The sequence below is a fragment of the Trachypithecus francoisi genome, unplaced genomic scaffold, assembly GCF_009764315.1.
Source record: "Trachypithecus francoisi isolate TF-2019V2 unplaced genomic scaffold, Tfra_2.0 Lachesis_group15, whole genome shotgun sequence".
NCBI classification, from domain to species: Eukaryota; Metazoa; Chordata; class Mammalia; order Primates; family Cercopithecidae; genus Trachypithecus; species Trachypithecus francoisi.
Genome location: NW_022681460.1, coordinates 65,449,273 through 65,472,792, shown reverse-complemented (window position 1 = coordinate 65,472,792; position 23,520 = coordinate 65,449,273). Strand labels below are relative to the sequence as shown.

Here is a 23,520-nt window from a genome sequence, read left to right as displayed (position 1 = left end):
GGAAGACTGCTTGAGGCCAGCAGTTGAAGACCAGCCTGAGCAACATAGGAAGACCCACTCTTCCTAAAACTAAAACAATTTGCCGGGCCTGGTGGCATGCGCCTGTAGCCCCAGCTATTCTAGAGGCTGAGTCTGGAAGATTACTTGAGCCCAGGAGCTGGAGATTACAGTGAGTGAAGACTCTGCCACTTCACTCCAGTATGGTTGACAGAATGAGAAACTGTAAAAAACCATAAAAATAAAAAAAAATAATAATGCAATTCTTGGTCACTGCATCAAAAGGATCCCTGAGCTTTGAAGTCCACCATGCTATTTTACTAGCAATACTGTTTGGAAGAATGTGGTCATGCTTCAGAGAAGTGTCTACTTTTCCACAATCAAAGAAGTAGAAAGAAAATGCTTTTTTGCTAGGATTTCTTGTTCAGTTAAAACTTGTGCGGGAATTCCGTCCATTAGCACTGAGAGAAAGTGGCAGAAGATGTTAAGAAAAATGGTAGCCAGGATCATCAGTAAAGGTAATGACGGGCATGAGATGTTGAGTATACAACGTCCTCATCATCCGCTGGGGGCCTGTGAGCTGGCTAAGGCTTGAATTCCTGCTTCCCAGAAAGGCACAGTGGTGAGTAGACAGGTGGCCTCCCTGAAGGGAGAGCAGGAACCAGACCAGGCTAACAGAGGCTTCTTGATATCATCTTCCACCTTCAGAAAAGATGAAGCGTTGGTTTAAGTGGCTGAGAAAAACCTGGGTCTGTTCTCCTGGGTGATCCCTCCCAGGCCCTCCCCATTTCGGAGCCTCTTCCCCAAATAAGGAACATGTTTTATGTGTTTCCTTCCAATGCTACCCCTGGCTGTGCAGCCTGTCCCAACCTCCACCCTCCTTCACCACACCACAGAGCCAGCCCAGGCCCTGCTACAGCGCATGGGGGCTCAGAACTGAGGCTGGTAATGAGGGGTCTGCACCTTCACTCAGGGACTGCTCCTCCCTCTCATAGAAGGGTCTAGAGGACCTGGAGGAGCCCTGTCCAAAGAGAGGTCTCTGGATCCATGTTCCCTGGCCTTGGGTGGGCTCGCAGGCAAACCTCCTTCTTTCCCCTTCGCTCTCAGCCTCTCCTCACCCTGGGAGCTGCACCCATAGCTCTGAATGAGACTGCCCCTGACCCGCCCCATTCATTCCCAGCCAAGCTCAGTGGCAACCATGGACCTCTAGCAGCAGCTCAGCCTCCCTGTCTGAGTCCACTCTGCTCCAGGCAGGGCCATCAGCTGGCTCAGGATCTGGAGTGTGAAGGAGGCAGAATGGCAGGGGCATCACCCTAGGGCCAAACAAGGAATCCTGTGGGTCCAAGGGACCTGGCCTTTTCCTAAACCTCACCCTGAACATGCTCTACTTTTCACCTTCCACCTTAACTGCTGGAACCCAAGCTGCTTTCTCTGGGAATGAAGCCTTAGGAACTGGGTGGGCCAAGGTCCTTACAGCCCCCTTGTCTGGGGATTCTCCCAGATCACTCTCTTCTTAGCCTTCTCCAGGGACACCCTTTCCCTTGACATCCTAGGTGAAACAGCCATGGTGCTCCTCTCCTACTGTGCGGACTGCCCATGCCTGAGTTCCTACTGCCTGCAGGCCACACACCACTACCTTTCCCGAATAGGAACCTGCTCTGAAACAGGCCTGAATTGGCTAAACCCTCTCAAGCTCAACAGGGCTTGAGCCTTGGTATGGGTCCCTCCCTTTCTCTCTGGTTCTGACAGTGAGAATCCATCAGAATTCAGGGCTGAGCTACCCAGGTCATTGCCAATAGGCGACACTAGGTCTCATTCATCTGTCTCATGGCAGGATGAGAAGGTTCCTGCCATGGGGAGATGTGGGACTCTGGGTATTCTCCTTCTGCATCCTTCCACCTCATCCACCTGCTCCTTGCTCCCCTCCCAATATTGCCCACAGTACCTGTCACTCTAAAGGACTCTCCTCAGATGCCAGGGAGGATAAAGCAGAGGATGATGAGGAGGAGGCTCCAGGCACTGAAGGTGGTGGCCATGGTTTTGGGTTGGGTTGTGCCTGGGGCCCGAGAGTGTGGTTCTGAAATGGAAACACAGAAGTGACAAGCCTTGTCCAGGCCCCAAATCTTAGGAGATGCCTCCTCAGCTCCTGCCCCCCACAGCTCATCCTGGAAGAGCTTTTGTCCCCCTCTGCTGTGGAGAAGCCGCTGTGACAGTTTCTGGGGTAGGAAGGGAGAGGGAGGATTCCCTGTCCTCAGGGAGCTCACACAGGTGCTGAGGGAAGCAAGGTGACAGCACAGCCCACCCTCCTGCTCTGGCGGAAGAGGAGGTGATGCCCCAGGGCCAGGGAGGGGAGAGTCTTGGGGCGGGCCTTTGAGGTAGTTTCGATGGATGTACAGAAACAGATGAAGGGAGAGGAAAGGAAAAGTTATTCTAGGAGGAAGGAACACTAACGAAAAAGGTCTAGAAACACTATGACACCCATAGATTCGAGGTTGGTGAGAAACGCACAGTGGGTGGAGCACAGGCAGGTGCAGGAAGGAAGAAGGGAGAGGAGGATGAGAGAGCACAGGCACACCAGCACCCCCAAAAGGAGTCCCCTATGAGGGGGTCATGTTCACACTCACTCAAACACTCACAAGCACATGCACTCACACACACTCACACACCGGGCTAAGATCTGAACTCAAGAGAGCTTCCTTTTTTGGCCTCTCACTTACTTGTTGGATCCAGCATTTTTTCCCAGTATATCAAAAATTCTTCAAGCCACATCTTACAATCCCCCATTGAAATCTTGTGGAAGAATATGGTCACCTCCGTGTTCTTCTCCCACTTATCTTTCATCTTCTTGGCTCCAGGATGAAGCACTGCCCACTTTCTGTTGTTTGAGTCAAACAGGAAGAAAGTCTGTCCATTGAAGAGGAACTGCCAAGATCCTCTGTTGTGTCCATAGGCTTCATTGTCATAAGACATCTGGGCCTGCAGAATGAGGGGCTCTGCCCTATTGGAAAGAGATCAGCTCTGATCTTGACAAATCCTGAGCCCCACCCTGCTTCCTTTCCTGGCTTCTGGACTTGCTCTCTCTGCTGCATCCTGCCCATGCTTCTCAGCCTCTTGTGTGACACGAACTTCTGACTTATTTGTTACATGAAACCAATAAATGCCTCTAAGTTACTACTGCGTCTGCTCCCTGCTGTCCTGGACTATCTGAAACTTACCAATGTGTATTAAATTCTCCACTTGAATGTCAGGCAGTTGCCCATTGAGGAAATCCACCATGTCTCCTAGTGTTTCAGTTTGTTTTTCCAGGTTTTTGTGACATCGACTTTCTTCTCCAGAGAAACAAAGGCTTTGGCCTTGTGGTTAACACAGTCATAGTGAAGAAAAGGCCTTTCATCCACCAGGCCTTGAACTTAACACTATCGTGTTTCAGGTCTGAACTTATGAGTGATGTTGAAGTCATAGCAAAGACAGTGTGTGTCTGTGGAAGCAAAACACAGGAGAGGATTGGTGTGGAAGTGGAACCTGAGACCCCTCCTCCCCCTTATGGTGACTGCAAGTGAAGGCCTCTGAGGGGCTGGGCTGTTAGAGCAAGATGTGCCCCAGCCAGGGCTGTCATGTCAACTAATTAAAGACTAGAGCGTCTCCCTTGCTTGAGTATATGGAGGAGAAGGTTCCTGCAGCCATGAAACCACATGTCCCCTCCAGACATGTCCCACCTGCCCTGTGCCAACATCAGTCAGCACATGATCTTGTCGGGGAGGTGCCAGGCCTGTTGTGGCAGGAAAAGGCCTGGATGAGGAGGACCCTCAGCAGCAGCCCACGTGGACTGCAGGAGATGGGAGAGGGTGTGGGAGCTGTCCTCGCATGCTCCAGCACAGTGGTGGTGGCGGGGGGGGGGGGGGGGGGGGTGGTGAGGGCAGAATTCAGTTTAGATACACAAGTGATTAATGTCATGGGTCACATGATTTAATATGTTGGCAAAGCCCCGGCAATGACACCCATCTGCTTTGAGGATGCATTCCTGGAACCTTGGAAAGGGATGGTTCACAGGGCAAGAAGTGGAAAATCCAGAACTTCTAAGTCAGGGTGTAGAGGAAAGAGCAAAAAGGCTCAGAGAAGCACCCATGCCAGAGTGACTGCAGTATGAAAATCCAGAACAATGTCCACTCTCCGTGCTCATGGGAAGCGTGGAGGACTCCTGTTTACCCAGAATATAAAGAAGGCCCCAGGAGAAGGCAGCAGACTGTCAAGAAGCCCAGGGATGCCTGTTGCTGAAGGCCGGGGTCGGGGTAGGAAATGCTGTTCCTGAAATGGGCTCCCAGTAGTAATGGGGGTGGAAAATCCTGAAATAACAGATCTCAAGTGGAGGCCGTCAACTGTCAGGAGGAAGGAGGGTGCAATGATAGAAATAATTAAAGAAGTCACAATGCCAGCTGGGGACCTCAGCCATAGGAAGGTGTGCTCATGGCTCATAGAACAAAGGGGTCAAGGATCCAAAAGAGATGGAAACTCAACCCGAATACTGCTAGATTTAAATAATTACAACAAATACAGACAAAACGCAAGGATGGATGACCTGGATGCTGAAATGAGTCACCCCAGGAAATAATCGAGCTCCTTTGCCCAGCTTTGAGAACTGAGCCACACCTCAGACCCAGAGTCCATTACTAGAAGGAGAGTCCAGAGGCCCTAGTGGGCCCCTTCAATTCCACAGCAACTGCAATGACTCCTTCAGACTCCCCCACAGAGCCAGATGGGCATTCACTCTGGTAAGTGTACACCATGAAACAGCAAATACCCAGACACTCCTGGTGGACACAGTGTGTATCCTCCTTCCAGAGATCTGAAGCATTAACTTGCTCCCCTGATACTCATGAGGTGCATTTGGGGCAAAGTAAAGGATGGACACCTGTGTCAGGTCCAGCTTAGGGGGATGTGCTGGGTTCATAGACTCATTTGATGGTATTTTCACATTTCCTGGATTTGTGCCGGGAATGGATAGTGTTTGTAGTTAATGTAGTAACTATTATAGGTTGTGCTGGTCATATGACCTTCCCTGTCACTACTCAGCTCTGCTCTTGTAGCTGGGAGGCAGCCATACACACTCTGTGATGAGGGACTGGACCTACTTGTATGGCTATTTGACCCTGGAGTCCCTAAGATCCCAGAAGCATGTGTGGTTGGAAAAGGTGCTATGTGGATTTCATGGCAATTGTCAACTGTAGAATCACAACAGGGTCCCCTAGTGCTCAGAAGCAAAGCTGTGCCACTCACAGCAGCGAAATCCCCTCATTTAAAAGAGGCTCCAGGTGTAGTCCTGGGCCCTGGTGGAGATGGGCCTCCAGCTATGGGAGGGCAGTGACCACACGGTCTCAGAGCTGCCCATCACAGGGTGTGCTCCTCACCCTTTACATCATTAGGAAGATAGGCCCAGCAGTGAGAAGACACAGGTGGGTCTCCTGGGATGGGCCAGAGCAGGGCCACAGGGAACCAAGAAACTGCACAAGCAGTTGGCCCCAATCCCCCAGACAACATGTGGGTGCACCCCTCACCCTCAGCTCACACCTGAGGCTTCAGGGAGGGTCCCTGATCACCCTGAGGGACCGATGATGCCACCCAGCAGCAAAGGAGGGGAGCATCGACCCGGAACCATAGAACCTCCACTCACATCCATCACATCCACACCACTCAGAAGCCACAGGCAGGGTCGGACACACCTGTGACTCTTCAACTTACACCACTTGGAGATGACACCCTAGGGAGTGGGGCAGCAATTGCCAGGACACAGCATGTGCCCTCATCTGGGGTCAGCAACCTAGGATGGTGTCCATATCTGGTCTCCCTTTTATCTCCAGGTTGCCATTGCCTGCTGTTGCTCTACAAAGGGACAGGACTTGACACACAGAGAACCCATGGCCAGCAAGGACCATAGTGCTTTCAGCCTTTCCTTTCTAGAAAGGGTTTGCTGACTCCTGTCTGCGTAGTGACTATTCTATATGACCCTGGCTCCCCAGTAGGAAGAACAGGCGGGTCTGGGTCCCAAGGGAAGTAGTGGGCGCCTCTACTCATGGACGCTCCCAGGGTCATCCTGGGGGAAATGGTCCTTCCCATCCCCCCTGCACTAAGTTCTGTGGAAAGCATGGGGTGTGTTTGCTGGGGTGTGTCCTCAGGCAAAAGGGGAGAAGGTGCTAGTTGGTGGGGGAGGTGCTAAGGACCCCTTCATGGATGGGGAGGTGAGGGAGGCCTGTGTGGTGATGGGGCTGGGCTGAGATGGGGGGACGAAAGGATGCGACCTGGGTAGTGGAAGTGAAAGGTGAAGAAGTGGTGAATGGTGGGAAGTGTCTGATGAGCCTCTTGGGTGGGGGTGAGTGCCTGCAGCAAAGCGCAGGGGAAGTTCCAGGGCGGAGCCCTGGGAGTGCTGGAGGGTTTTTGTGGTGGAGAGCAGATGAGAGCAGAGCAGGCCTGCGGCTGGTGGGTGAGTCTGTGATCGCGTTCCTGTGGAGTCCCCCTTCACCCCTGTCCTGATCCCAGCTAGGGTTTCGGGAGCTCTGGTTTCTCCTTCCCGAGGGCTAGTGGGGCTGCGGAGCTGCACCAGGGATCCCCGCTCCACCTTGTCTTCTGCGGCCCTTTGGCCCCTCCACCCTCCTGTGGTTCCTTTTCCGCCCTCTTTAAAAACCCTCCTTGTCTGCAGTGCAAGCTGCAGCCGCAGGACGCGGACCCAGCGTAAAGGAGCCGCAGCGGGGAACTCAGCGGGGGCGATGTTCGGGGAGATCGAAACCCGCTGCAATCCACAGCCCCCCAGGTTTGGCACCAGCCCCGGACTAGGCTCCATCCCGGAACTGACCGGCCCGCCCTGACCCGGACCAGCAGGACAGCAGCAGCAGAAGCGGGAAGTATGGAAGGAAGGCGGGGCAGGCGGCCGCTGCCACTGGGGACCTGGGGCGCAGGGGACCGGAGTTGGGGTCGAGGCGGATATGGGCGGAGGAATCGCCTGGTGCCTCCCACTCAGGCTAGTAAATTGAACTGCTCCACCCCGCCCCATGCTGCGATCCAAGGGGCGTGATCCGACGACTGTCCTTGTTTGGGGGTGCTCCACCCCGCCCCGCCCCCGGGTCGTCACCTGACAGCGGCCCAGGCGGGCGAACCCTCCCCCTCCACCCCGCCCTCGCGGCTTGGTGGCGGCGTCCCCGTTCCCCCCGCGGGGCAGGACATGGTTCCTTCCATGACTGCCTCATTTAATTTTTCAGCATAGCATTTATCATTACCCCAGTGTAAACACTTATGCACAGGAAGGTGAAGAAACTTAACAGGAATATTCCGTGGCGGCCAGTCACCGCTGCGCCAGCGACACCCGCCCTCCCTCTGCCTGCGTCGCGGAGTTCCCCCCACCCCGCCCCGCCCCCCCGCCGCCCCCGCTCTGTCCCGGGCGCAGCCGCTTCCCCAGTCCGCAGCAGACCTTCTTTGCCTCTCCACTAAAAGCATAAGGAGGTCTTTGAGTATATTCTATGACTTTTGGGAAAAAAAGAAAAGAAAGGCCTAGGTGGCCTACCGTGATCAATCATCATGTGATTAATTGTGTTTCCACGGACAGCAGAAGCCGAGGGTGGGGTCTACGCATGGGTGGAGCTCACTTTGCTGCACACCCATCTGTGTCCAACCACACCCAAATCTATGGCTGCATCCGCACCTCTGCTCAGTCCCTGGATGGTCTCTGCAGCCATCCTCAAAGGGGCATCCAGAGTGCATCCTCATCTCAGTCACCATGGAACCATCTAGATCTATGGACAGAAGCCAGAGGAAGGCGAGGAGCCCAGTGGCCCCTGGCTGCAAGGGAGGGCTTAGTCTGGGGTGAGGAGTGAGCAGAGCTCCTGAGCCCACTCTGCCCCCAGCCACTCAGCCCGTTCCCCATTGAATGAGTCTTCATGTGGGGAGAACCTGCACCTGGTGACCAGCAGTCCCTAGGGTCCTGAAGCTGTGGAAAAGAGGAAGAAAAGAGACAAGCCCAGGGCCTGTCTCTGCTTTCAGGACAGGGTCATGGGAGGGCAGCCACCTCTGTGACTGAGCAGGGACACAGGAGCCTAGAAGGTTCTGGCCTGATGCACTAGAGCCACTGTCCAGGAGGGGCCACGTGGAGAGTGGTCTACTGGACAACAGACACAGAGGGGTGAGCTGTTCTCAGACTTGGGAGGGGCACAGCTTGGTGGGTCTGGGCATCTGTGTGTGAAAAGAGCCTCCCATGCATAGGGCTGGGGACAAGCAATCCGGGTTAGTCCTGGGAGGAGGCCACTGGGAAGACCCTGGCAGCACCACCCCTGAGGCTGGGTGACCTGGGTCAGTGACTGGGGAAACAGGAGGAAGGCAGAAGGAGGCTGGCAGGAGATCTTCGAGCAGGACAGCCAGGTGAGAGCCTAATTGGGGGCTGGGGCCAAACTTGGGGGGCTGTGGACTGCAGCGGGTTTCCATCTGCCCGAACATCGCCCCCGCTGAGTTCCCCGCTGCAAACATCGCCCCCGCTGAGTTCCCAGATGCAAACATCGCCCCTGCTGAGTTCCCCTATGCAAACATCGCCCCGGCTGAGTTCCCCGCTGCGGCTCTTTTATGCTGGGTCCTCTTCCTGTGGCTGCAGCTTGCCCTACAGAACAGGAGGGTTTTTAAAGGGGCCTCTATGCACACCTGGACTCTCCTGCCTCACCCCTGATGCCCGCATTTGGCCACCAGACTCAGACCAGCCCAGAATGGGGATAGAAGTGGCCCAAAAGTGACTGTAATGGCAGGGATCTAGAGATCATGCATTCAGACATGGAAGTCAGCTGATACTGTGGCTGAATATTCCTGTGCAAGGTTCTTCAGCTTTCTGGGCATGGATGTCCACATGTGGAAAAATGACAAATGCTATGAACACAGATGAAATGAGCAGATTCTACAAGGAACCTTGTCCTTGCACATGCTAAGCACCCAGGGCAGGTTTCCTATTTCAGTTGTGAGCCCTGCTGCCCTCCTTGAAGTCAGCAAATGCCAGGCCCACCCTGAGGAGAGCTGGAGCTCTGAGCCCAGGCCGTGGCCTCTTCATGGCCCTGGGGGTGCTGTGAGGGGGTGGAAATGAAAGCAAGACCCACCATCAGGACTCAGGCGTGTTTTTCAGACCCACAGAGGATGATTTTTCTCTCCATCACCTGGTGAGCCTGACCTGATTTAAGGGTGGTTGGAGGCTGAGTGAACCAGTGAATGAATGAGAGAGTTGTGGGAGTGAATGGGGCTCAGAGGAAAAGCACAGGTGCAGAGGGGAGCTGGAGCGAAGGTTGTAACCCCCAGGGGCCTGAAGGTGGCTGCTTTGAGGTTGGTAAATTTTTTTGCCCATTTTTCCTGTTTTAGTTGGTGTTTCTTTTTTCTTTTTCTTTCTTTCTTTTCTTTCTTTCTTTCTTTCTTTTTTTTTTTGAGACAAAATCTTGCTCTGTTGCTCAACCTGGAGTTCAGTTGGATGATATCAGCTCAGTGCAACCTCCGGTTCCTGGGTTCAAGCGATTCTCCTGCCTCCGCCTCTTGAGTAGCTGGGATTATAGGCGCCTGCCACAGTGCCTGGCTAATTTTTACAATTTTAATAGAGACAGGGTCTCTCCATGTTGGCCAGGCTGGTCTCGATCTCCTGGTTTCAGGTGATCCACCTGCCTCGGCCTCTCAAAGTGCTGGGATTACAGGAGTGAGCCACTGGTTCCAGCTACAACTTGGAAATTGGTATGCCCACCTGGGTGTCCACAAACATTTTCCAACGAAGAGTAACTTTGGTTTTCAACCAGTCTGGGGTGCTTCATCAGGATAGAAACTTCTAGAAAACGTAGTGTGATGATGGACAGCCAACAGCTGTCTCCATATGATTTGATTGAGTCTAAAGTGCACCATGGGGAGGAAAATCTTGCCTTTTTAAAATTTTTTTATTTTTATTATTATTAATTTTTTTGATGAATCTTGCACTGTTGCCCGGGCTAGTATGCAGTGGTTCAATCTTGGCTCACTGCAACCTCCGCCTCCTGGGTTCAAGTGATTCCCCTGCCTCACCTTTCTCAGCAGCTAGGATTACAAACACCTACCACCACGGCTGGCTAATGTTTTTTATTTTTATTTTGAGTAGAGACGGGGTTTCACTATGCTGGCCAGGCTGGTCTCAAACTCCTAACCTCATGATCCATCAGCCTTGGCCTCCCAAAGTGTTGGGATTAAAGTTGTGAGCCACTACACCTGGCCGAAAATCTTGCATTTAAGCAAAGAAGGAACGAGTCTGAAAGCAGGAATGGAAATGGGAAAAGATAAGGGGGCCAGAAGGAAAGTGAAGGAGAAAAGAAGGGTTAGGGTCTGAGAGGGAGCCAAGATCCAAGTATTTCCAGCCCCATGGCCTGGAGTTGCAAGTGGGTGGGGCAAGGCCACTGGAGCTGTGACAGCCTTGAAAGCCAGGGTGACTCATGTGAGGGCCCTCTGTTTCCTCTGGGTGTGTCACACCCTGGGCTCCAGGTCCCCAGTGGCATACGTGCTGGCACAGAGTTGGGTGTCTGCATCGAGCTTCTGTTCCTGGTGCCAGGATGGTCTGGGGTGGGTCAGGTGGGTGGGTTCCAGGGCTGGACCCTAAGCAGGGGTCATGGGGATTCTTGGACTGCAGGGAGGTCAGGAGGAGGAGAGACTTCTGGAAGCTCCTGAATGTCTGCCTGGAATGTAATGCAGCATTGCGGGCTGGAGTCAGCCTGGCGTGGGGAGGGAGATGTGAGACTGATGAAAAGCGTGCAGCCTGATTTAAAGCCAAACCCTGAGCCCTTTCCAAGAACAATAAAGCATATTGTAGTTGCTAAAAGAAACAAACACAAAAAAACAAAGTAGCCTTTCTTGGCAGATACAACACCTTTTATTTTTAATCTTTACATTTAACAGTTAATTGCCTTTTGAAAATAGTGTACATTATTCGATATTTTAAAATCCAACCTGGGAGTTTCAGTGATTTATGTGATAAGTTTAGTAATTCACCTTTATTATGATAATTACTGTTTAGGATTTAGCTACGCCATCTTTTTTGTTTGCTTGTTTTAAGATATGGGATTTTCCTCTGTTGTCCAGGCTGGAGTGCAGCGGCGTGGTCATAGCTAACTGCAGCCTCTAACTCCTGAGCTCAGGCCATCTTACTGCCTCTAAGGAAGGAGACCACTACTACTCCTATTGCCATCCTCCCCCTACCTTGCCTAGTTCACAAGACAGGAGGAGACAGAAAGCAAAAAGTTAGAAAGAAACAAAAGTAAGATAAATAGCCAGACAACCTTGGCCACCTGGCCCTAGGAGTTAAAAAAAAGTAACAATAATAACATCAACCCCTAACCTAAACTACTTGTGTTATCTGTAAATCCCAGACACAGTATGAAAAAAGCATTGTAAAACTTTCTGTTCTGTTAGCTGAGGCATGTAGCCCTCAGTCACGTTTCCCACGCTTGCTTGATTTATCACGACCCTTTCCCGTGGACCCCTTAAAGTTGTAAGCCTTTAAAAAGGCCAAGAACTTCTCTTAAGACGCGAGTCTGCGGATGCTCCCGGCCGAATAAAAAACCTCTTCCTTCTTTCATCCGGTGTCTGAGGAGTTTTGTCTGTGGCTCGTCCTGCTACATTTCTTGGTTCCTTGACTGGGAACCGACGTGATTAACAGACGGTCAACAGTTGACGGTGGAGGCAGCCCCTCAGGTAGCTTATGCCTGCCCTGTAGAGCATCCCTGCAGGGGACTCTGGCCAGCTTGAGTGATGCGATGTGGTTCACTCCTGGGTAGACAGTTGCCCCGGTCAGAGCAGTGCACAGCAGGGCCCCGTGGAGGATCAAGGCAGTGGCTGAACACCGGGAAGGAACGAGCACTTTAGGTCCGGACATCTGAAACTTGGTAAGACTGGTCTTTGAAACTTGCCCACTCCATCTAAGTGGAAGCGTGGCCTGATCACCCACGACGTGCCTGTACCTGGCACTTTGGTTTTTGTTTTTGACTTGAATTAACTGCTTGATACTTTGGTTTTAGTTTTGATTTTGACTTGACTTGAATTGCTTGGTAAACAGGGGTGCCTTTATTGGCACTTTGGTTTTGGTCCTGATTTTGACTTGGCTTAAATTGCTTGACAAACAGGCATGCTTTTAACAACACTTTGGTTTTAGTTTTGATTTTGATTTAGTGTGAATTAGGCAAGTCAGTGATCTTTTACCCTTTCCTTCTTACAGTGTGAATGTTGTTTTGTCTCGAGAGAAAAATAGGTCAGACACAAAGTAAGCCCACTCCGCTAGGAACTGTGTTAAAAAAATTTCAAAAAGAAAAAAGGAAAGTCATCAAATCATCAAAACTTACTCTATTAAAATGCATGTTACAGAACCTTAAGAAAGGTTTTGCGGCCAGGCGCGGTGGCCCAAGCCTGTAATCCCAGCACTTTGGGAGGCCGAGACGGGCGGATCACGAGGTCAGGAGATCGAGACCATCCTGGCTAACCCGGTGAAACCCCGTCTCTACTAAGAAATACAAAAAAACTAGCTGGGCGAGGTGGCGGGTGCCTGTAGTCCCAGCTACTGGGGAGGCTGAGGCAGGAGAATGGCGTAAACCCGGGAGGCAGAGCTTGCAGTGAGCCAAGATCCGGCCACTGCACTCTAGCCTGGGTGACAGAGCGAGACTCCGTCTCAAAAAAAAAAAAGAAAAAAAAGAAAGGTTTTTCAAGAGATTATAGAGTTAAGTTAACCCCTTAGAGGTTAAGAACTCTGTGTGAATTAGAACTGCCCTTTCTTGGCGTTGGATGGCCCATGGAAGGAACTATAGACAGAGAACAATTAGCCATGTATTTAAGGTGGTGACAGGGGTCGGAGGACAGCCAGTGTACCTAAATCAAATTCCTTTAATTGACTCATGGTTTAATATAACATAGACAAAACCAGCATAAATTTAGCCCTGTTTAACAGCTTATTGCAAAAAAGCCAAAAGTAAAAGTAAGAGCAGCTTTGCCAGCAGACAAGTAAAAAAAAAAAAAAAAAAAAAAGGAGTCCCAGAAACAGCAAGAGAAGCCAGTTTTGCAGGAGCCGCCAGAGATAATAGAAATTCTTTCTCCATATGTCCCAGCCTACTCTGCTTTACTGAGGCCAACAGCCCCCTCAGAAATGAGATTCAGGAGCTAACATGCCCCAGTTCTCACCTCGAAGGGGAGGATCGGAGCCTCAAGAGGCCAAGGAAGGAAGTCAAGATAAGTCAAGTGGGTCACCTGAGATCTGTTCTTGCTTGAGCTATTGTAAATGCCTCTCACGGAGACACGAGGACCTGTCTATTATAATGACCAAGCCTACATCCAGGGGGTGGGGCAACAGACTTTCATCTATCAGCCCTTTTCAACCATTGATCTACTAAACTGGAAGCACCCCGAACCTGCCACCTTGCTCCCAGCAGGTAAAGCCCTGTAGAGCATGACTGTGTAGAGGTGTTGGACTCAAGTTTACTCTAGCAGACCTGACCTCCAGGACCAGACTTGGGCATCAGTAGACTAGGAGCTATACGTGGACGGGAACAGCTTCATCAACCCACAAGGAGAGAGATGTGCAGAATATGAGGTGGTAACCCTGGACATTGTCGTTAAGCTGAGCTCAATGCTTTAATTCGGGCCTTAGACCTCAGTAAAGGTAAGACTGTAAACATTTACACTGACTCTTGGTATGCCTGTTTAACCCTCCAAGTAAATGAAAAATTATATAAAGAGAAGAGCCTGTTAAACTCTAGGAAAGAGGGGAAAAAAGACCCAGAGAATGCAACTCAGCTTCAGCATTTGCAGAGGTACTGAGAAGCACTTCTGCAGAGGCTAAGAGTTAGTAGAAAAAAAGCAAGTAATATAAAAAAGATTTCAGGAATGCTTCAAGGAGCTGACAAGAGCCTAAGTCAGTTTTATAAGAGACTATAAAGCATTCTGGTTTTACATGCCGTTTAACCCTGAGGCTGCTGAAAATCAGTATATAGTGAATACTTCATTTGTAAAGCAAGCCCAGGGTAACATCAAGCAGAAGCTGCGGGCATGATTACCACCTAGTCTATAAAAGTGGCCACCAAGGTGTATGTTAACTGTGACCAAGGAACAAAACTAGGAAAGAGCAAAAGAAAAAGAAAGACTAACAGTAAGTATAAAAAAAGAGAGATTAACAATGTGAGAGGACGTGGACGTGGACGTGGATGTAAATGTGAAAGAAGTCAAGTTAGGCAAGGATTCCAGAACCAGACAAGGCTAGAGAGAGATTAATGTGCGAGATGCAAAAAGAAAGGACACTAAAAGGGTAAATGTTCAAAAGACAATAAAGGAAATGGCCAAGGCCACAAGACAAAGAGGCCATCGGCCAAGGTCTGTGGCACCTTGGAGGAACCAAATACTCATCTGATCAGGCTGACAGGAGCTGAAGAATGTAAAGACTAGGGCAGACTGGGTTCCCAGGAGCCCACGGTCACATTAGAAGTTAAAAGTAGCAAGATTCTGCTGTATCTGGATTCCAATTACTCACTGAAGGCTAAGTCACTAAATAGAGTTACAAAGGGAGGCAGCGGGAGGAGAAGAGCCCCTCCTCTAAAAAACTTAAACAGGAAAAAGAGCCATGCCGTGTGAAGACTTGCTTCTAGCCTTTGCACAACTGCCCCGTGCTGGAGGCTAGGGCTTCTTTGCGCCTTTTCAGGGTAAGTTACACTTTTCCCCACCGGGACAGAAAAACTTCAAGAAGTGACCAAAGTACTGTTAAAAGACATTCTCCCCAGGTTTAAGACTACCTCTAACTTTAAAGTCTGACAATAGGCCAGCATTGGTAGCTGTAGCTGGCATTGTGCAACATTTAACGAGACTGTTAACAATAAAACAGAGGTTACACACAGCCCATCGACCACAAAGTTCAACAAAAGGTGGAACGCATGAACTGGACACTCGAGCAGCTACTGAAAGAATATTGCCAGGAAATTCATCTCAGATAAAATCAGGTTTTTGCCTACGGTCCTCCTCCGAGTCAGGTGCACCCCCACCAAACAAACTCGGTATCTGCCCTATAAGATTTTGTTTGGTCAGCCACCCCCAAATCATAAGTCAAATTAAAGGTGACCTCCAGAAACTAAAAGAACCTTAAAAAAGCAAATGCAGGCTTTAAAAATAGCCACACGAAGTGTTCATGATTAAATAAATAAAAAGGCCTGTAAGTCTGATATCCCTTTAAATCTAGTGACTCTGTTTAAAGTAAAATCTAATTTTTCTAGGACCCATATAGGATGGGCCCTCTACTGTAACCTTGTCCACTCCCACTGCTGTTAAAGTTGCAGGTGTTGTGTCTTGGATCCCCTCAGTCAGCTAACACCGGCAGCTGAGGACAAGTGGAGCAGCCAGCAGGACACAGATCATCCAACCCGGCTAATCCTGAGACGAGACCAAGCTGCTGCTGAGGATGACAGCCCTGCTCTGGTCACTCTGGATATTGACCAGTCTACACACGACTGAAGCTTGAGGAGACAACAAGCCCTGCTCTAGTCACATACCGGCAGCTGACTAGTCTACGCATGGCCAAAGCTTGAGGACTCATCAAGCAAGTTAAAAATCTTAAGTCTAATAGTTTTCCTGTAATACTGTTTTCCTATTGTTCTGTCACGGTATTCAACCTTTTACCCAGGTAAGGACCTCTTTTGTCCTTGCTGGATATGAATATGCTGTATATTGTTTTGTTCTTGTTACCCCCGCATAACCATGCTAGAAGAAACACCTGTATAAGGTGTCCCCACTGTACACATACTACTTACGAAACCCAGACCCATCCAGCCCAGCAACAATTCCGAGTCTTTCAGTCATTCTTTAAACATACAAACCAGAAGTTACCAGAACCTCCTCCTTTAGCAAAAAAAAAAAAGAAAAGAAAAGACAAAACCTATATGTTCAGTTGGCTGAAAACATTGCTGGCAGCCTATATGTTTCTTCATGTTATGTTTATAAAAAGGCTAACATAAGACACCAATGGCCTTGAGAAGCAAAAGAGTTAATGCCTCCAGATAACTTTACTTTAACTCTTTCCCCAAACAGACACCCCAAGTTCAAGCATCTGGCTCTTAAAAACTTCTGTTATTAAAAAATACTGTGTTACTCGCTAGAAAAAAGCTTTTAAGACCCAGTAAAAAACTAACCTGCTTAGGACATGACAAAGTTGATACATGTGCCTTTACAGGTTTAACACAGGTTTGATCCTAGGTCTTCATTTAGAAAACAGTTTCCAGCTGTAAAAAATGTACAACCCTCACTGTAAGTGTATTACTTGTAATAGACACTTGCTTGCTGCTCCCCTGTGCATTACACTTGCTCCCTCCAACGATCGAAGGTTCTGTAGCTACCATGGCTCGTCAGAAAACTTCAACACAAGTGTCTGACATAAAACGCTATCACTCTGTCTCGCGAAAACACTCAAAAAGTAAAAATAAAAGTGAACCCTCCCCCCTCCCACTAATTAGTGAACATTCTCAAAGTGGGGGATAAGGACGGAGACCTCTACTACTCCTGCTGCCCTCCTCCCCGCCACCTTGCCTAGTTCACAAGACAGGAGGAGATAGAAAGCAAAAAACTAGAAAGAAACCAAAGTAAGATAAATAGCCAGACAACTTTGGCACCACCACCCGGCCCTAGGAGTTAAAAAAAGTAGTAATAATAACATCAACTCCTGACCTAAACTACTTGTGTTATCTGTAAATTCCAGATACTGTATGAAAAAAGCATTGTAAAACTTTTTGTTCTGTTAGCTGAGGCATGTAGTCCCCAGTCACGTTTCCCACGCTTGCTCAATTTATCACGATCCTTTCCCGTGGACCCCTTAAAGTTGTAAGCCTTTAAAAAGGCCAAGAATTTCTTTTTGGGGGAGCTTGGCTCTTAAGACAGGGTCTGCCGACGCTCCCAGCCAAACGAAAAACCTCTTCCTTCTTTAATCCGGTGTCTGAGGAGTTTTGTCTGCGGCTCGTCTTGCTACACCTCAGCCTTTGAGTAGCCAGAACTACAAGCAGGCACCACCCACTGGGCTAATTTTCTATATTTGTAGAGATGGGGTCGGCCTATATTGCCCAGGCTGGACTTGAACTCCTGAGCTCAACCGATCCTCCCACCTCGGCCTCCAAAAGTGCAGGGATTACAGGCATGAACCACTGTGCCTGGTCCACATGTATTTACTGTGCTTTTTATTGCTGGTATTTCCCCCTCCATACCTGTGCTCCATTTAGTAGACTGAGGTTTTCTTTGGTTGGTTAAAAGTTATATATTTTAGTTTTCTTCTCAGGGTGGCCGCCCTTAACCTATGACTCATACCAATATGTATCACATTTATTGGTATTAATGGTTTTGTTTTATTCCTAATTTTAGAAGTATCAGCATGTTTTCCTATTCCTTTTGTGTGCCACCTCCAGCCCCATTTTCCTGATATCTTTCCTAGCTGTAATTCCCGGTTATTCTTAGCTACACTTCCTTGTTTCTGTGATCCTAACTTCACATTTCCCTTGTTGTGAGATAACAGTAATCTGGAACAGATTCTTTGGTCACTTGTCCGCCTCGGTTCTCTTGTGGCATCTCCTATGTTTCTCTTGCTATTGAGGTACCTTCCTCTAAACTATTTCCAACTTGGATCTTCAGGAGGCAAATATCCTTCAGGTTTTCTATAATTTCAAATATTTCTAATACACTGTGGTGGGCAGGATTCGGAAGCTGCCCCTTCAAGTTTCCTGTACCTTTTTTAGAACGATATGTTCTAGAAAACACTGATGATAGGACAACTAACCGCTGTCTTAGCTTGTTTGATCGAGCCTGGAGCGTACCAGCCGCAGGAAAATCCAGTATTTTAAGCAAGGAAGGAAGGAGTATGAAAGTGGGAATGGAAACGGGAAAGAAAAGGGGGCCAGGAAGAAGGGGATGGAGAGAATAAGGGCTGAGGGGCCTAGAGAAACCAGCTGCTCCTAGTCTAGGCACCGCTAGTCTAGGTACTGTGAGTCTAGGCACCGCTAGTCTAGGCTCTGCACATTCATAATTAAAGCTACTAATCAGGTGACCTTAAAATAGAGAGATTTTCCTGGATTCTCTGAGTGGGCCCAGTGTCATTACATGAGCTCTAAAAAGCAGAGAATTTTCTCAGGCTGGAGCCAAGAAAGATGCATCTGATGTCAGAGAGATTCTAAGCATGAGAAGGATTCCATGCACTGTTGCTGACTCTGAGATGTGGGGGCCATGAGCAAGACTGGAGAGGGGCCTCTAGGAGTTAGGGAAGGGCCACAGCTGACAGTCCGCAGGGAAGCTGAAACCTCAGTACCGCAGATCCAAGGACTGGATTCTGCCAGCAACCTGCATGTACTTCGAAGCAGAGGCTTCCAAAACCTCCCAATCAGAGCCCAGCGGGTGGACACCTTGACCTTGACCTTGAGGAACTGGGAGCAGAGAAACCAATCAAGCCATCTCAGACTTGTAACCTAGAGGACTGTGAAATAATAAAGATGTACTGATTTAAGTAGGTAAGTATGTGGCAATTTGTTATGGCTGCAACAGGAAGGATACCTTCTTATTTAAATGAGAATTTGACTGGATATAAAATTCTAGGCTCAAGTTCTTTTCCTTCATATTTTAGAAATAATACTCCGTTGTTATCTTGCAACCAGGGTTGCTGTTGTGTAGTCTGTTGGCCAAGTGTTTCCTTCTTCCTTCCATTGTTTCTCTGGGGTAATTTGGGTGAGGGAGCCAGAAGCCTGAGCTTCTTTCCTGTCTTCATCCAGTGAATTTGTACTGTTCTAGGCTGTTAGTCACAGTCTCAAGGAGGTAGAGAATGGTTTATATTTTAACCCACCATTTCATAGATGCTCCTTGTAGATCAGATAAGCTTATTGTTTTTCTCTTATACAGCTACTGCTAGTCTTCTCTCCTCCACCTTTTATAAATACTATACTTATTGAGATATAATTTATAGACAATACTCCTCTGTGAACATAGGAGCTTAAAGTCTCTTGGCCGGGCACGTTGGCTTATGCCTGTAATCCCAGCATTTGGGAGGCTGAGGCGGGTGGATCATGAGGTCAAGAGATTGAGATCATCCTGGCCAACATGGTGGAGCCCCATTTCTACTAAAAATATGAAAATTAGCTGTGTGCGGTGGCACACGCCTGTAGTCCCAGCTACTTGGGAGGCTGACACAGGAGAATCACTTGAACCTGGGAGGCAGAGGTTGTGGTGAGCTGAGATTGCACCACTACACTCCAGCCTGACGACAGAGCAAGACTGTGTCACACACACACACACACAAAAAGTCTCTTATCTTTGGGAGTATATTGAAATATACAGACATTTGGCCATGTTGTAAAGCATATTCCCAGGCTATAAATACAAAACAATTGAATAATATTACTTCAGTCATGAATCATCTTATCAACCTGTCAATTCTGTAGAAAATCACATTGCTAGCAGTGCTTGCTTCAGGTTTGCAGAGGGAGGAAAACAACAGTGTTTTCACTGGACATTGGCTTTTAGACAAAAATGAATGCTTGAACTCTATTAAATTCATTTTTACTTCTTATCATTTCTATACTTTATAGATTTCATAAAATCAGCCCACAGTCTTAAACTTATGATAATTATGATAGATAACTTAGTAAAATACCCAATCCCTTTCAGTTATTGGAAACACTTAGGACTTTTAGGTTTTAACAACAAGTAGCACATTGTAGAACAGCAGTGCTGTTTAAAAACTGAACTCAGTTGAATTAATCAGACATGACAAGATATTTTATGACTCAGAAGCTTAATGAACAATGTTGAATGGATTTAAATGATTTTTTATAGTATATCTAAACTGTGTGAATTATGGTAACACTACCTTTGAGAAGAAATCATCAATTTTAAATTTAACATACAGGATGGCACCCTAGGAAAACGTTAAAAAGTCAGGAGAATTGTACCTTTAAGAGTGCAAATGAGCAATGAAAATACACACTACCAGAGTCACCTCCTGGGACACCTAGACATTTACTTGTGATATGAGCATTTTTCTGCCTAGAAACCACAAAAGTGACTGTTTAGCTGTAACTGGCAGGCACCACATGACAGAGCAACAACAGAGCAAGAAAACCAGGAAATTTTTTTTCTCAAAATAATTTCAAATCTTGTTTTAAAAGCTTTTTTGCTAAGGTGTCTCCTCCTCCCAAGAAACTAACGAAGAGCCACAGCAGCAACAATAATGCCCAGCGAGAGCAGCACTGCGCGTGTAAAATCCAGTAAAGCACTCTGCCCTGAGGATTCGTCACTGCAGCTGTCCTGAGGGTTAGAATGTTTTCTACCTGACTGCTCCAGGAATGTGCCAGCCAAAAAATTAACAAAAATGATCCCTGGCTTGTGGCGATCCACAGGTGTTGACAGAATCAAACATAATATCTCTGCAGAACACAACCTCACGTAGGCAGCAGAGGTTTCCTACAGTAAAAAAGCCATGCCACAAAAAAGCTCAGAAACCTACAGAATATACCAAGAGTCAAACCACAGTAAGTGACTGAGTCAATCCCACAGAGTAGGTTACGCCCTGAAGAACTACAGATATTAGAACTACAAAGGAAATAGCAAAATATGTATCCTTAAACCATTAAAGACATAAAAGAATAAAACACGCTGCAACTATTAAGACATTGTCAAAAAGACTAGTTATATCTGAAACAGAAAGAACAAAGCAGCACTTATAGCAATGAAAAATTTGTCAATTAAAATTTGAAACTCAACACACTGATGAAGCAGCATATTAAATATAGGATGGGCTGGGTGCGGTGGCGCATGCCTGTAATCCCAGCACTTTAGGAGGCTGAAGTGGGTGGATCACCTGAATTCAGGAGTTCGAGACCAGCCTGGCCAACATGGTGAAACCTCGTCTCTACTAAAAACAAAAAAATTAGCAGGGTGTGGTGGCGGGCACCTGTGATCCCAGCTACTCAGGAGACCCAGGCAGGAGAATCGCTTGAATCCGGAAAGTTGGGACGTCACCATCCCACTCGGATCCGTGGGGCCCTAGCAGTGTGGTCCCCGCAAGGATCCCCCATTCTCCTTGCCCTGGGGCTCCTGCAGGAGGGAGACTGAGATTCACTAGGTGCTAAGTGTCCAGGGTCCGGCAGGGGCTTCCGGTTGTTGCCTCCCCAACCTCGACACTCCCTGTCCAGGGCTCCTGGCTTTTCCCCTGGGCTGGGGGCCTCAAGTATGGACGTCTTGAGGGGGAGAAAACCTTGGAATGGGTGGAACAGAAGGATAGGAGGGAGGGCAGGAGAAAGGGAGAGGAAGGAAGGAAGTAGGGCCAGAAAAAAGGGAGGAACCTCCGCCAGGAAAATGGGGAGAGGGTGACACGCACACATCCCCCACACTCATGGACTCCCCATTTCCTGCTCTCTGCCCTGTAAGGAACGCAGGCCCCACCCCCTCCAGCCTCACTGTGTTTGGGGTCAGCCATTCCAGCGGGGTGAGGCGTCCCCTTGTGGGTGAGGTTGGCATTTCCCTGAGGGCTGTGGACACTAAGCACCGTTTCCTGGGCTCACTGCCCTTCTTCTCCTTCTCCTTCTCTCCTTCTTTTCCTTCTCCTACTCCTTCTGCGTCTCCTTCTCCTTCTCCTTCTTCTGCTTCTCCTTCTTCTTCTTTTTGAGACTGAGCTTCCCTCCTGTTGCCCAGGCTGGAGTGCAATGGGGTGATCTCTGCTCACCGCAATCTCTGTCTCCCGGGTTCAAGCGATTCTCCTGCCTCAGCCTCTCAAGTAGCTTGGATTACAGGCATGCGCCACCTCGCCCGGCTAGTTTTTTGTATTTCTAGTACAGATGGGGTTTCTCCATGTTGATCAGACTGGTCTCCATCTCCCCACCTCAGGCGATCCGCCAGCTTCGGCCTCCCAAGCTCCTGAGATTATAGGCGTGAGCCACCGCGCCCTGCCTGCATTCTTCTTCTGATGTCAGTGGGGAAGGGGAAGTCTTCAAACCGCAGTGGGACTGTGACCCCAGCCGGTGTCAGTGTCTTGACACCGCCTGGGAAAATGAATTCAAGGACCAGTAGAAAATAAAGAACGGATATTTATTGTAAAAGGAAAAGTACACACTCAAGTAAAGGGAGTGCGGGGGAAATCAAGAGAGAGGCAGGTGCAAGGGGGTTTGGGGCTGCCACCTTTATGAGTTTCTTCAACGAAGGGGTGGAATGTTCATGAAAATTCTTTGAAAAAGGAGAGGGTTTCTCACAACTGTGGTGCCTGCATTTTCACACCAAATACGGGTATCCTCAGAGCTGCTCGGGAGCTGGCTGGTGTGGGTTTAGTATGTTAATCAGCATGTAATGAGGTCCTAGATGAAACCGAGGACAAATCCAGGGCTATGTTGGGTCCACTCATTCTTAGGCAGCTTGGTCTACATTCTGGTTTTCAGCATCTTACCAGCCCACAGCCTCTGCAGATATTTGAACAGATTATTTTTGCTAGTTACCTGAAACTGCTGCCTAAAGTTTTCTATTCTTTTGTGACCATCCTGTAGTATACCTATCTCACTTTGGAGAAATGTCTATTCCAATTCTCTTGCATATATATAAATTGGGTTATTTCACTTTAGAATACTGATTTGCAAGAGTTCTTCGGATATTCAGGATACCAGTTCCTTACCATATTTGAATATGATTTTCAAATATTTTCCTCATTCCGTATAGTTTTTTTCTAACCTTCTAAATGGAGTTCTTTTTGAAGCACAAAAGTTTACATTTGCATGAAATGAAATTAAAATACCTTTTATTTTGCCATTTGTGCTATTGGCATACAGTACTTAAGCGTTTGCCAAATCTGGGGTCACAAGAATTTACAGCTCTATTTTCTTCTAAGGCTGTCATAGTTTCATGTCTTAGGTGGACATCTGCCATTCATCTAGAGCTAGTTTTTGTGTGTGCTGTAAGGAGGGGACCCGCCTCATTCTTCTGCATGCACCATCCAGTTGTCCCAGCACCGTTCACTGTAGTGTAGGATGCACCTGCCCAACCTCCTGTCCCTCCCTCCTGCACTTGGTGTCAGAACTGTGTCCTGCTGAATGGTTCTCCCAGGGTTTCCACCAATGAAATCCCCTCATGTGAATCCCATTTGCTTCTTCTCGGAGGACCTGGACTAAGGAGTGGATTCACCAGAGGAAATTATATTTCATGAGATGGAACATTCTGGGAATGCTGACACTCAGCAGACTCCTTACTATATCAAAAGTAAGAAGTTGCATGATTTGGTCATTTGGGTCCCACAAGTCCTCTGTCAAATTTGCTCGTTTGTGTTTAATTTTTTCTTTGTCATTTCTTATGTTGTTTTTGTTGTTGTTTTCTTTGAGATAGGCTCTCACTGTGTCACCCAGTCTGGAGTGCAGTGGTATCACCTCAACCCCCTGCAACCTCAAACTCCCTGGCTCGAGTGATCCTCCCACCATAGCCTCCTGAGGAGCTGGGACTACAGGCTTGTGCTACTACGCTTGGTCAATTTTTAAAATTTTC

The 23,520-nt window shown here is 48.4% G+C and overlaps 1 protein-coding gene and 1 long non-coding RNA gene across 5 annotated transcripts; one reads left to right on the top strand and one right to left on the bottom strand.

The window, feature by feature from the left end:
• Positions 1-291: 291 nt before the first annotated feature.
• Positions 292-3,376, bottom strand: LOC117097283 (UL16-binding protein 1-like). The gene is made up of 4 exons (XM_033235091.1): positions 3,213-3,376; positions 2,715-2,990; positions 1,943-2,074; positions 292-699 (listed from the first exon to the last, which is right to left on the bottom strand). The coding sequence occupies exons 1-3, from the start codon at positions 3,271-3,273 to the stop codon at positions 1,965-1,967; spliced, it is 447 nt and encodes a 148-aa protein (XP_033090982.1). The 5' UTR covers positions 3,274-3,376; the 3' UTR covers positions 292-699; positions 1,943-1,964.
• Positions 3,377-6,331: 2,955 nt separating this feature from the next.
• On the top strand, positions 6,332-23,409 carry LOC117097285. Of its 4 annotated transcripts, XR_004442901.1 has the most exons (5): positions 6,341-6,472; positions 6,689-8,161; positions 8,242-9,173; positions 13,107-15,581; positions 23,142-23,409. It is a non-coding gene; the product is annotated as an uncharacterized LOC117097285 (long non-coding RNA). The 4 variants fall into 4 exon arrangements; XR_004442900.1 differs by having other exon boundaries at positions 6,332-6,472; positions 6,792-9,173; XR_004442902.1 differs by lacking the exon at positions 8,242-9,173.
• The last annotated feature ends 111 nt before the right edge of the window (positions 23,410-23,520 follow it).

Bases quoted from the DNA above. Each gene is read 5' to 3' on its own strand.
- LOC117097283 (XM_033235091.1), bottom strand. From the start codon at position 3,273: ATGGTGGATTTCCTCAATGGGCAACTGCCTGACATTCAAGTGGAGAAT. The intron at 2,991-3,212 runs GTAAGTTTCAGA...CCAATAGGGCAG, and splicing joins GGAGAATTTAATACACATTG to AGCCCCTCATTCTGCAGGCC. The intron at 2,075-2,714 runs GTAAGTGAGAGG...TTTCCATTTCAG, and splicing joins AAAAATGCTGGATCCAACAA to AACCACACTCTCGGGCCCCA.